This window comes from Urocitellus parryii, chromosome 15 (genome assembly GCF_045843805.1).
Source record: "Urocitellus parryii isolate mUroPar1 chromosome 15, mUroPar1.hap1, whole genome shotgun sequence".
Taxonomy (NCBI): Eukaryota; Metazoa; Chordata; class Mammalia; order Rodentia; family Sciuridae; genus Urocitellus; species Urocitellus parryii.
In genome coordinates, this window is record NC_135545.1 from 5,019,675 (window position 1) to 5,033,283 (window position 13,609).

Here is a 13,609-nt window from a genome sequence, read left to right on the forward strand (position 1 = left end):
GAATGACAATGTGAGCAACAGAAAGTCTGGTGGCCCATTTTCAGAATGCAGTGTTAAGCTTTAAAAGTACAGTGACTTGGGATGTGAAAAAGGATTCTGGCAGGAAAGCAGAGTGAAAAGTCACAAACAAAAAACACAGGAGTGTAAAACTGCATGTAAAAATTGATGTTTGTGCTATTTAATGTGCATTTTGTTTTATAATACTACAGAAATGGTTTTTGTTATTATAAAAATGCCATTGCTTATCTTTAAAATTTAGGTCAGAAATCCACTGAGATCTGATTTGTGGTATTGTATGGATGGTGATGGAAGTTCTTTTTCCTATGTGATCAGCATATATCAGTTCATTCTGAAACATTAAATGCTAAATTCTTTCTATGCATTTGCTCTCACTTTTCATTGCTCCTCCCAACTTAGCATAATGTGATCATCTAGGCTCGTTTTCCTACAAAGCATATTTCTCCCCATCAATATGTGCATCTTGAGGTATTTATAATCCCACGGGTGCATGCAATGAAAGTTACTGTTGGTGTCAAAAATTACTTTAAGAATGGGAGCTCACTATGTTGCTCAGAATGGATTCCAGGTTCCAGTGAATCTCCTGCCTCAGTCCCACAGGTAACAAGTGGATACAGATTCTCACCACTCTGCTTGGATACAGCTACTGTTAATGAATAATTTTGCTCATATGCGGAACTGTTGCTATCATTCAAAGGAAAATATGATGAATGAAAGAATAGACTCCAGTGATATGGTTATGGGACTGATGTTCTTATCAGAGACTGCAGTAGGAATCGTGGGAAATTTCTCTCTGCTTTATTATCATTTAATTCTTTTCTGCAATGAGTACACCCTGAAGTCCAGAGATTTGATTCTCAGGCACCTGATCATAGCCAACTCCTTGGTGCTTCTCAGTAGAGGAATTCCCCAGACAATGAAAGCTTTTGGGTTGAAATATTTCCTCAGTGATTTTGCATGCAAACTCATTTTGTATACATATCGAGTGGGCAGAAGTATGTCCATTTTCATCACCTGCCTCTTGAGCGTCTTCCAGAACATCACCATCAGCCCCATGAACTCCTGTTGGAAGGATCTCAAAGGAAGAGCTCCAAAGTACATTGGCTTCTCCATTTCCCTCTGCTGGGTCCTGTACATGGTGGTGAATTCCATTTTTCCTCTTTATATGCTCAGCAAAAGGTACAGTGTAAACACAACAGACAAAAGAGATTATGGTTACTGTTCTTCTGTAAATCGTTATAGAACCACAGACTTAGTATATGCAGCACTGTTTGTATTTCCTGAAATGGTATTGTCCTTGCTCATGATCTGGTCCAGTGGCTCCATGGTTCTCCTTCTGTACAGGCACAAGCAGAGGGTTCAGCACATCCACACCATCAAATTTTCCCCAAAATCCTCCCCTGAGTCCAGAGCCACCCAGAGAATCCTTGTCCTGGTGGGCACCTTTGTGACTTTCCACACCCTCTCCTCCCTAATACATTTATACATTGCTCTATTTTCCAACATCATTTGGTGGGTGGTGGACACGAATGACCTCATTTCACTGTGTTTTCCCACGGTCAGCCCCTTTCTTCTCATGAGCCGAAAATCCAAACTATCCAGGCATTGCTTGGTCTGCATAAAAAAATTAAAAATTTAGCTTTGTGCTGTGGAAAACACCTATAATCACAACAAATTGGGAGACCAAGAGAGGAGGATCACAAGTGGAAGGACCCTCAACAATTTAGACGCTGCCTCAAAAATAAGAAATTAAAAAGGCTGCAGATGACGCTCAGGGACAAGGCTGGGCTCAATCACCAGTTTCAAAACATAATTTAAAGTATTGTAACTACATAATTGTATCATAACTACATAAGTTACTTATTTTTTCAGAAATGTTTAAGTGTTTCATTGTTCTTCACACTCAAAACATCAATAGAGAAATGGATGGAAGAGTCATTGTCTTTCTATTGCAAACCGTAAAGAACACTGGGGTCCTCAGCTGGCTGACTGTGAGACCCACATGGCTGTGGTGGAGGGGAACAGAGCTGGTGGTCCTCACCCTACGTACAGCATCCTGAAGTCAGCCATCCTAGTTCCTATTGCTGGAGGCACATGGAATGAATTAGTTCCCTGGCTTCCAGGTCAGTTGAATTACAACTTTTGACCAAGTGCTGCACTCCTGGAAAGATTGCCTGAAACAAATGCAATGTAGAAATGAGAGGTGGATTTTTTGGAGAATAATTCTCCTTAGCATTTCAGTAAGTTTATAATTACCAGAAAAGGTTTGTTCCAGAATGTTATTCGTTAGATAGTTTTGAAAAGAGACCTTGGGAGGACAGATTTAGCATCAACTGCCAGAATTAAGAAGAGAATTGTTTTCTGCAGTTTCTTCAAGGAACAAGGTAGGTTTGTCAGCAGTTCTCCTTAAAAGGTTTGTTTTCCTGTGTGTGGGTATCCTCAGTTGTGATGCAAACTCCTTTCCTGTGCAGTGTCCACCTGGGCCACTCCATGCCACCCAGATTGCAGTTTGCAGGAATAAGAGAAGCTGGTGGGCACAGAGTGCTCCTGCTGCCTGCTGTGCCACAAGGAAGGAAGGACCTGGTTTCTCATCTAGGAGTGGCACCTGTTCTGCTGGGAGCTCTACAACAGTAGCAGTGGAATCTCACACTCTGACATGTTGTTAAAATATCCACAGATGCGTTTCAGTGCACATAGATAAATGGCCACGTCCTCACCTACACTCTTTTTTTCCCCACTGTACTGGGGGTTGAACAGAGAGTCATTTAACCACTGAGCCATATGCCTACTGCTTGTTTATAGTTTTATTTATTTGTTTGTTTTATTGAGACATGGTCTCACTCAGTTGTATAAAGCCCTTCTAAGTTTCTTAGGCTGGCTTTGAACTTGTCATTCTCCTGCCTCAGCTTCCCAACCTCTGGGATTAGAGGTATGTCCCACCACTCCCAGCCTCACCTACAATCTTAAAAAGTAGCACTTGCCACTCTCTAAGTCAGAATACATTTATATATTGAGGCTAGATTGTATTCTTAGGAGAACCCACTTATATATAAACAGTGAGGTTGCTGGTTCAGGCAGGGACATGGGAAATATCAGAGCAGGACCCACAGGTGGGAAACTGAGCTCAGAGTAAAACTGTTTGGATGAGAGTTCAGTGGTGACCATTTACTGTCATCTCTGGGTGAACTGCCACATTCTCCCAGGGCCAAATATTCCTGAGGACCAGTATGAGGACCAGGCTGCCCACTCAGCACAGGTCACGCAGAGGCAGTGATTAAAGATGAGCTGCACAGTGGACACCACCTTTCCTGGGTGACCTTCAGGCTGTCCCTAGAGAGCAGAACCACTGGTGTGAACTTGTTGTCCACCTGTCCTGTCATCTAAGTTAGGGTCGCTGGTGGACAGTGGCCACTGCCGTGCTGCGCAGGTGCAGTGCAGCTGGGAGATGACATTGTCCTGGACAGTCATCACCTCTGTGACCAAAGTTCTGCAGGATTCTGGGCCTGGGGGTCCTGGAGCACATTTAGGGGTGTGGGGCTGTGGTTACATTTTGAGTGGGGCCACAGAGGGCGAAGGTACCAGTTCTATCAGGAAAGTACCCATTTATAGCAGTTTGTGAGCATTGTTATCACAAATACAGGCAGGGTGCTGTCCAGTTCTCTTATTCATCTATTCCAGTGATAATGAGGTTTCTCGCCTTTACTTTGTGAGGGTTCTGAATGATACTGCCTATTAAGTAGTGAATGCACCTTGCATTTCCAAGGTAATAGCTCCTTGGTTTTGATGGATCATTTATCTTTACATTAATATTTCAATTTTTAAAAGCAAGCTGAATTTAAAGAATGATCAAGCATATAGTACAGAGTTCTAATACATCCCTGCTCCCAGTACAGTCTCCATAACTGTAACATCTGGAATCTGTGTGATCTGTGTGACAGCATCAAACTGGATGTAGATCATTGTTAGCCAAAGTCCACTGTTTACTTTGTAGTTCACTCTTTGTTGTACCTGCATATGGAACAGGAAAAATGCATAGTGTAAGGACCATTTTGCTATATTCTACTGCAGTGATCGCACCCTAAAGATCCCCTGTACTTTACCTATCCATTCCTTCCCTCCTCCAGTCCTCTAATGCCCACTGATCTTCATGGTCTGTCTTTAATTTCTTGTAGATAAAAACTCTGCAGTTAGCCTTTCAGATTGCCATCTTTCATTTAGGAATATGCGTTCTTACATTCCTCCACCTGTTTTCATGGCTTGGTAACTCAGTGGTGAAAACCACTGGGTGATGTCCCACTGTGTGGATGACCCCAGTTCTTCATGCCATGCATCTGCTGAGGACCTCTTTGATGGCTTTCCCTGTTGGGCCCTTATGATAAAGCTGCCATAAACAGTGCCGAGTATCTTTCTGGGTGGACTTAATTGTCAATTTCTTAGTCAACACAGAGTGAGCTGTATTTCTGGAAGAGGTGGAAACTGTGATAGAGGATTTAATATTTGCCCAAGAAAGAAACCACACCTTTCCTTCTACTTCTCTAGGCAGCTTTTTGTTGTCCTCCAAATCCACAGATATACTTTGAAAATATGCCTTTTGAATGATATCTCCACAAACCCATTGTTTCATGCTTAAATTATGTACCCCTCAAGATTCATATGTTGAAGTCCTCATCCCCACCTCTCCCTGTACAGCAGAGTGTGACCTGATCTGGATATGGGTGGGAGGGTGGGTCACAGTGGTGGTGGGCCAATGACAGTCCTCTCGATCCCAGTGTCTCTGTGAAGTTCTGCCTCACCTAGAGACACAGTCGTGGGGAATGCAACCACAGACTGAAACAGTGAGCCCAATAACTCCTTCCTCCTCTAAGTAGTTTTTCTCCAGTGTTTGTCAGAGAAAAAAAGGGGGGATGGGGGACTAACACCCATTCCTCACCTTTTCTCACCTCCATGATTTCCTTCCACACCGACCAATATCTGTGTATGTTCAAATGACCTCAACCCTGTCCCCAACACCTCTATGGGTCTCCTTCAAAATCGCAGCCAAAAACTTTTGTGGCCTCAGTAACTGTGTCCCAATCCCCAACTCCACATGTGCATCTCTCCTCTAGGGCTGTCCCTCTGTCCAGTTCCACTGCCTTCCCAACCTCTATGTGTCACCAAATGCCCCCATTAGGTTTCCCTGTCCCATACCCTCCAAACACAGGTGTTGGCCACTGTCCCCATACTCTGCTGCTACCTAATACCACTGACAACTCATAGGACATGTCTTTATCAAAAGATATAAACACACTCACACACACTCACAAACACACACACACACACACACACACATTTTAAAGCTCTGTCTTGACACACTTTTGAGGGCCTGGCTAAGGGAAAGATATTTCCTTTATTGGCCAATTGATTATTTTCACATTCTAGCAAATTCTATCTGCACTCTCAGACACATGGCTACTTGGCATCTGACAAAATTTCCCAGCAATGAGATCCAACAACTAGGGAGGTCCCTCGATTTCAGAGCCATGAAGTTCTTCAAACCCGTCACTGCACAGAGTGCCTGGGAGCCCTGGCCATCCCACCTCGTTACCCTGTTCGGGATATCCCACTGCAATCCTGTGCTGCCCACCTGACCTCTGCGGGCCTTTCAGCTGTAAGTGGGGCAGATTTCTGCAGTTCTTCTGTCCCCATGTCAGTGTGTTTGTCTTTCCACCCAAATAGTCTCTACATCAAGGAAGACCTAGGCACCTCCTCCCCTCACCCTGACGTCCCTGGGGACATGAACTGCTCTGGAGTTTTTCCTCCCTCGGTCCTTCTGGCACTTGAGCTCCTGATCTCCACCCTGCACTATGTCCTCTGTCCCCGGGAGAGCCACACGTTTAGGATCTGAGACCCAAACTATCTCATCGCTAATTTCTGTGAGCACTTTGCCCCTCTGTGCCCTTGAACTCCCCAGTGCATTTAAGACACACCACACCCTGTGCCCCATGTGCCCTTTCCCCACTGCCATTTCCCTATTGCTGTACTGTCTAGGCACCCAGCCACAAGCCCCCTGCCCCTCATCTAACTCCCAGGACCTCCATGTGTATCACTGTCATTCATTCTTTATCACGCACACTCTCAGAGTGCCCCCACACATGTCAACTGCTTCGTCACACCCCCACATCAGCATGAAACACCAGAGCCTATTTAAAGTCTGCACATGTGCAATGCTGTCCTGGAGGGCTGTGGGGGGCTGGGAAGAAATGTAAAGGGCAGACGTGACCACTCTTCTGCTGGCACTTGCAGGCCTGGGGAAAATGTCACCTCATGCTTTCAATACAGCCCTTGCTGCTCTGCCACTGAGGCTTATTTCAAAATGGACTTTTAAAGTTTTTATCCTCTCTCTCTCTCTCTCTCTCTCTCTCTCTCTCTCTCTCTCACCTCAGGGAACAGGATTACCTTCTCTCTCACACTAAGCCAAGGTATCTATCTTAGAGCAAACCCCCACCACAGGAACCAAGTAATTCAGACTTCATGGATAACCAGAAGGATCAGATCCTCACACTGAGCCTATGTCCTGGAAGGTGGAAAGGACAAGGTGGGTAGTTTGCATTTCAGTCTGAGAGCCAAGGCAGATGGGCAAGTGCTTATGTCTGGGAAAGGCATTCTGACACAGAAGCAGATCCTGTGTAGGGTGGACAAGTGGAGGGATATTTCTTATTATGACAGTTGTATAAAAACATACATAGAAACAAATTTAATTGTGAAATATTTTAAACACAAAATATAGGCAAATTTAGCTAGGCACAGTGGTGCTTGCCTGTAATCCCAGTGGTTGGGGAGCCTGATACAGAAGTATTATGAGACCAAAGCCAGCCTCAGCACCACAGTGAGACCCTGCATGATTTAGTGAGACCCTGTCTCCAAATAAAATATAAATGGGGCTGCGAGATGGCTCAGTGGTTGAGCATCCCTTGGTTTAACCCCCAGTACCAAAAAAAGGAAGAAAATGTGGGCAGATTTATTATTTCAAACCCATGATAAAACTACCCTGACATTCCATCTCCTTCTCTCAGCTGCTGCCCACTCCTATCCAACAGAATCCCTGACCCTCTGCAGTAAGGAAAGAAAGAAGTTGAAAGAACAGATGACCAGAGAGGTGGTGACAGTGTAAGACTTTCAAAAATCAACACTGCACAAGTCGAGACTTGGAGGCACTTGAAGTCTGGTTACAGGAAAAGAAAATAAAGACAGGAGTCCCTAATCCTGAGCCTGGAGCAGGGTGAGGGCAGGGGTGACCGAGAGAGAATGAGGGAGAGGAAGAGCATATAAACTCACTGCCTAACAACAGCTGGGAATAAAAGCAGACCAAGGAGAAACAGGAACAGTCGGTGAGGGGACGGGGAAGTTTCACCCAGCTCTGCACTGAAAGCCAGCAAGACGTGGCTGCCCTCAGTGGAGTCCACAGCTGGCCAGCCTCCCTGGAAGCAATCCAGTCAACACAGCTTCTCTCAACTGAGATGAGATTCCTCACAACACTAAGAATAAAACCACCATATGACGCAGCTATCCCACCTGTTGGTGTTTATCTAAAAGGTCTAAAATCACCATACTATAGAGAGATTGCCACGTCATTGTTTATAGCAGCAAAATTCACAATAGCCAGGTTGTGGAGCTAATCCAGATACCTGTCAACAGACAAAGAAAATGTGGTTTAGAGACACAATGGAGTGCTCCTCAGCCATAAAGAAGAAAATCATGGCATTTGCTGGTAAGTGGACAGAAGCGGAGAACATCCGGGTAAATGCAATGAACCTGACTCAGCGAGTCAAGCATAAAATGTTTTCTCTCCTATGCGGAAGCCAGACCAAAATACAGAAAAAACTCTGGGTGGAAAACATTCCAGGAAAACAGAAGAGAGATCAGTTGAGTAGAGGAAGAGGATTGAAGGGGGTAGGAGGAGGGCTGGGGAAAATGAGGAATGTGAATGAAATTGACCAAACTGTTTTATGCCCATGTATTTTATGCACAGATATAGCAGAGAATTTCATCTTGATGAATTTAATTGTGAAATATTTTAAACACAAAATATAGTGTTATGTGATTTTTAAAAAGACTATGAATAAATAGAAGAAATATGAGTAGAGTAGAGGGAAGGGAACTGGGAAGATATGAGGGCAGGAAAAGCAGAAGTCCTGGGGACTGAGCCGGAGTAAATTGCATTCTTGCTTGTGTAATTGTGTTAATGAACTCCAATAATATGCACAACAGTGAGGTATGAAGAAAAATATGTTACTTTTTTAAAAAAAGAAGGCAGCTTTGTTGGCACCCACTTGTAATCCCAGGCACTTGGGAGGATTGCAAATTCAAGGTCAGCTTCAGCTAGTTTCCAAAACTCTGTCTCAAAATTTAAAAAAAAAAAAAAAAACTAACAGTGCTGGGGAAGAAGCTGAGTGGTAGAGCACCACTGGATTCAATCACCAGCATCTCCCAGTAATAATAGGTAAGTAAATAAATAATTAGTAAACAATAAAATAAAATCGATGTTAATTAGCCTTCAGTAAGAGCAGATTAAAAACTCTATATAATTCTCTGTAAACTAACATCCATCTTTTTGCTGCTAACCAAGAGTTTAAAATGAGTTTATAGGGTCTTTCTTATAGAACAACTCAAATAATTTCCATGTGTGGTTTTTGTATTTCTGTAAAGACTGCCTGAGTTTTATTGTTCTAATAAGAGAAGGTGCTTCACTGCCTTTTGAAAATGTCCCTCAAAGCCTTGCCATGGACCTTGTACCATGCCTGATATTAAAATCTAGTAATGCTTAAATTCTAGAGGAACTCAAAATAACTTTTAAAATACATTAATAAATAAAATCCAATGGGAAATAATGATCAGTTATTAGTCAAATTTATAAAAACTGATTTAAATAATAAAAATTTCATGTTTTATCAAGTCCTTTTTCTATATTTTCTGATTTTTTTCCATTCTTTTTTCCCCACTTTTTTGATTGCTTAAAACAAAATTAAGTTCTAGAAGAAATTGGGTTTATTCAAAACTTTATTTGTTAAAAAGCCTATTTTGGTTTACAATCTGTTTACATGAACTACCAGTTTTACAATGAAGTGTTGTGTGTTATTGATACAAATCCTATGAACTTACAAAATCTGATAGTCTGGATATAAAGCTATAAATCATGATTGTTATCTTAATAACTAAATTTCTTATTAAATTACAAAGTTCTCTAAGTACTAATAAACCTTATAGATTGTTTGTAGTCATATTAGGTAGTGTGAACAAGGTTAAAGGCAAATCTGCTTTACTCAACCTCCATCTCAAGACAAATTTAAGGGATAAAGATGTTGATATAGAATATGTATAAGTCCTGCTATTTTAAAGGGGTATTGATTTTTTTCTGAGAATTGCTTACAGCATTACCTTGTTTACAAAGAACATCTAACTATGTATGGATGTTCATAATTGGTAGGATCACATTAATTTCTTGTATACTATGTTCCAAATTTTTACACTCTATAGAAGTTAGTTAAACTGGGTTAGTTAAGTGGGTTAAACTGTCTACCCACATGGGGATTAACCTTGATTTACAAAAACAGGACTCCAACTGTTGAGCCCTCTTTAGGCAGATCTGACAGGACTATTTTTTACAAAGTTGAGTTTATTGTTGGATAAAGAAGATAGAACTAAAGAGACTGTGCTTACTAGTTTACATCTGTCATGCAGATTGGAAGGCTTTGCTTTTATTAATATTTTGTAGTTTTTCTGGCCTAAGATACTGATTCATAAATTGTCAGTTTTCCCCCTACATGAGACCACTGAAGTCAAAGAGCAGGACAAAGGTCCTATATCATGGGACAGAGATGCTTGTCAAATAGTCAGCAATGTATTCAAGGAAATCATTCAGAAATCATGGTGTCACTTGTTGAACTTCAATAAAAATAAAACTTTTCTCTAGTTTATTAAAAAAATGACTGCTTAATCATTTGATCTTCCCATAGTTGAATTCTACCACCAGCAACATGGATAAATACTAATTTAAGAGCACATGGAATTTTTAACATCAAATATATAAGAGTTTATGCTGAATTCTCACTGTATAAAAGAGAGAGGTGAAAGTTATCTGGACTGTGAGCGGTCACACAGTCGTCACACTTAAGGATGGTCAGAGAACAACACAGCATCTCAGACTGAGGATGTTGTTTTCCCAAGTAGGAGCTGCACGCAGTGGAACGTGCTTTATCTGTGAAAACTCACTGGACATCTCATGCCTGGCTAGTACGATAAAAACACTTAAAATACATATCAGTAAATAAAAAGCCAGTTTAAGCAAAAGATTACTATCCCATTTCATATAATGTCAAGTTGGACAGTGAGTGTATTTAATAAGTACACATCTGGTCAGTTTTTGAAAGATGAAGTGTAGCATCTTGGAAATAACAGAAATCAACATAGAAAATTCAATAGAACTGGAGTCAGAACAGCATTGTTGTTTTTCATTATGTCCAGTATTATATGGAACATGTAAGACAATTTTCATTAGCCAAAGGCAAATAGTGTTTTAATATACAAACAGTGGTATTTCCTTCAAGAGACATAGCTGACACAGAAGCATAAGAGCAGATGCAGAAAAAAACACTTTCCACATAGTTTTACAAATGATTCAACAAGATTAGGAAGAAAACACAATAGAAAGAAAACATTATGTTAAAGCTTTTGCCATTGGATGAAATTGATATTTAAATCTGAAATTTATATTTGTTACATAAAATTTTCTAGAATTATTGCTTGACTCACAATAAACCTAATCCAAGTGATATGTATGTACAAACACACATGTATACTGATATATCGAAACATGTACACACTTAAAATATATAAAGGTGTATTCAAGAGTTTAATTTTTAAGTAAATTTAGACATTTCAATTTATACATTTATCTTTTTGTAAGCTGGGAAAAAAGAACCAGGGATTCAGGCAGAGCCAAGTCTTCAGATCTTTAGCAGAATGTCGTTTTAGTACTAAGTATTACTAACAGGATTATAAACTCTAAACAGTAAATACTTGCCCTTATTTCTGACTAGGGGATAGCCAAAAGTCCAGTCTGTAAAAGGATGTTATGCAGAACCTCTTGATCTGCAAAGATAAAGTGACCCAAATTATATGCAAGCTGCTTTAGTCATCTTTTTATTGCTGTGATGATGGCACCCAACAAGAATTACTTAGAGGAGAAAAGATTATTTGTACCAGAGATCTCAGTCCATAGCCGACTCCAAGGCTCTGGGCCCACTGTGAGGCAGAGCATCATGGGCAGATGACATGGTGGGGGGAATTTGCTCCCCTCATGGCAGCAAGGAAGCAGAGAGACTGGGAAGGTGAGAAGGGGCCAAAGGCAAGATTTCCCATCCAGTGCATGCCCCCAGTGACCTGCCTCACCCACCCATATCACACCTGCCCACAGTTACCATCAGGTCAGCTCATTCAAACCAGAATGGACTGATTAAGTTACACCTCTCACAATGAAATCATTCCACCTCTGAATATCCCCACATTGACACAGGAGATTTGGGACATGTTATGTCCAAACCATAAAAAAAGGCCAACCTACTGTACACTTACATCAAAGACTGGTTGTAAAAATACAATGTTCATATTTTGAAAATAAATCTGGCTTAAAAAATTTTTATGTGCTATCAATCAGAAACCAGGTGTAAAATATTGCAAATGGGTCCATGTTGATATTTGATTTACCAATGCCTTCATCCATGAAATGAAGGTAGAAATAAGTGTGGGAGAAAAAAATACTTAGATATTTTTTAAATAAATTGCTTAGGCCACCCAGCACACACCAGCAGGGCAGCATAAAGACATGAGTGCATATGTAAAACTCACCATTCCCATGTGAAATAACTATACAGTTATGCTTTAAATTTTATGGGTTGGAATGAATAAATAAGAATTATGCAAAACCTTATAGTTCACATCTTCATCAGATCAGGGGTTTTTCTTTTTTATATACAGGAAAAACAGAACCTGGATGCACTGGAGTCTCTGCTTATGAGCAGTAAGGGGCTGATCGCTGGAAAACACCCAGAGAGTATTGCAGCCATGTTCAACAGGAACAAGTTGGGGTTATCAATAACAGTCAAACACATCTGAGAGATGCAGGAAAGTGTGTACAAAGAGACAAAGGTGCTCACCAGAAGGAGGATGGTTTTGGTGGCTCTGGACTCAGGGGAGGACCTGGGAGAGCTGGACTTATGAACATGCTGCATTCTCTGCTTGTGTCTGTGCAGGATGAGCACCATGGAGCTGCTGGCCCAGAGCATGAGCCCCACACACAGGGCATCAGGGAATGTTAGCAATGCTGCATGCAGTGAGTCTGTGGTTGTGTCATGACGAACACTAGAACAGTATCCAAAATCCTTCAGGCTTATAATGGTTGTGTTGTTCCATTTTCCAGTCACATGCATAAGAATAATAATATTTATAAGCATGTATAGTATGTAGCTCAGGAATATGGAGGAGCCAATGTACCTGGGAGCTTTTACTTTAAGCTCTGCCCACCTGGAGTCCCTGGGGCTGATGGTGATGGCCTGGAAGATACTCAGGAGGCACGTGCTGCCAATGGACACACACCTGCTGACTCTGTGAACATAGAAAAGCAGCTTGCATGCAACATCACCAAGAGAAAATTCCAAACTGAAAGCTGCCATTGTCTGGGGAACTCCTCTACACAGGAGAGTTAACAAGTTGGCCACAATCAAGTGCTGAAGAATCCAGTCTGTGTGTCTTACCCTGCACCCAGTGAAGTAAAGGACCAGGTAATGGAGGAGAAGAGAGGAATTGCCCAGAGCTCCAACCACAGTCTGTGACAGGAAGATGATGCCTACAGCCACATCACTGGCTGCCATCCCACCAGTTCCCTGCTGTCCCAGCCAAAGTGTCCTGTAGAAGAACAGGAGGTCTGGGCTGCATATGTCCTGTCAACCAAAACTTAGCATTCCCACTCTCCAGAGTTCCCACTGTGAACATTGCATGCTTCTCTTTTTTACTGGCAGGTTTTAATGAGGTCTGTTTGAATTTTTTCAAGCATGAAAACAGCACATAGTGACTTCTTCAATCTTCAAGATTTGAGGCAGTTGCTGAGATGATTTTGCATGATGACCAGGAGAACTTGGTCATGCAGCAGTTAAATATCTGACTAAATTCATGCTCTGATTAGGGGAGTGGAGGGGACTGGCTGAGTGGTGAGAGTCAACACAGTGAACCACCAGGACTCCTTAACAGTGGTGAGTGGGGTTCTTCAAAGAGTCCAATTCACTGTTTAGTTTCAATTTTCTAAATTCCTATTATCCTCTAACCTGATGGTATCTTAAGCTTTTATTCTAATGTGTTTCTATTTGCTTGGAAAGAATTATTCTACAAGCCAATGCCAATTATGAGAGAACCTGAGACATTTTGCAGGTGCTCTGAAGGAAGTAGAATCCAGCAGACACCTGTCTCATGGTGAGCTCTGTGCAGGGAGACAGTATTGGTTCCATTTCAAGAAAGCTACCACAGAACTCACTTGGTTGTATGTTAGAAAGTGCCAAAATTT

At 41.6% G+C, this 13,609-nt stretch overlaps 2 protein-coding genes across 2 annotated transcripts; one reads left to right on the forward strand and one right to left on the reverse strand.

Moving 5' to 3' along the window:
* Window positions 1-724: 724 nt before the first annotated feature.
* LOC144250490 (vomeronasal type-1 receptor 2-like) lies at window positions 725-1,657 on the forward strand. Its single transcript, XM_077793325.1, has one exon. The coding sequence runs from the start codon at window positions 725-727 to the stop codon at window positions 1,655-1,657; it is 933 nt and encodes a 310-aa protein (XP_077649451.1).
* A 10,363-nt stretch (window positions 1,658-12,020) lies between these two features.
* Window positions 12,021-12,923, reverse strand: LOC144250397 (vomeronasal type-1 receptor 4-like). The gene has a single exon (XM_077793194.1). It carries the CDS (start codon window positions 12,921-12,923, stop codon window positions 12,021-12,023), a length of 903 nt encoding a protein of 300 aa, XP_077649320.1.
* Window positions 12,924-13,609: the final 686 nt, after the last annotated feature.

Bases quoted from the DNA above. Each gene is read 5' to 3' on its own strand.
- LOC144250397 (XM_077793194.1), bottom strand. From the start codon at position 12,923: ATGGCAGCCAGTGATGTGGCTGTAGGCATCATCTTCCTGTCACAGACT.
- LOC144250490 (XM_077793325.1), top strand. From the start codon at position 725: ATGAATGAAAGAATAGACTCCAGTGATATGGTTATGGGACTGATGTTC.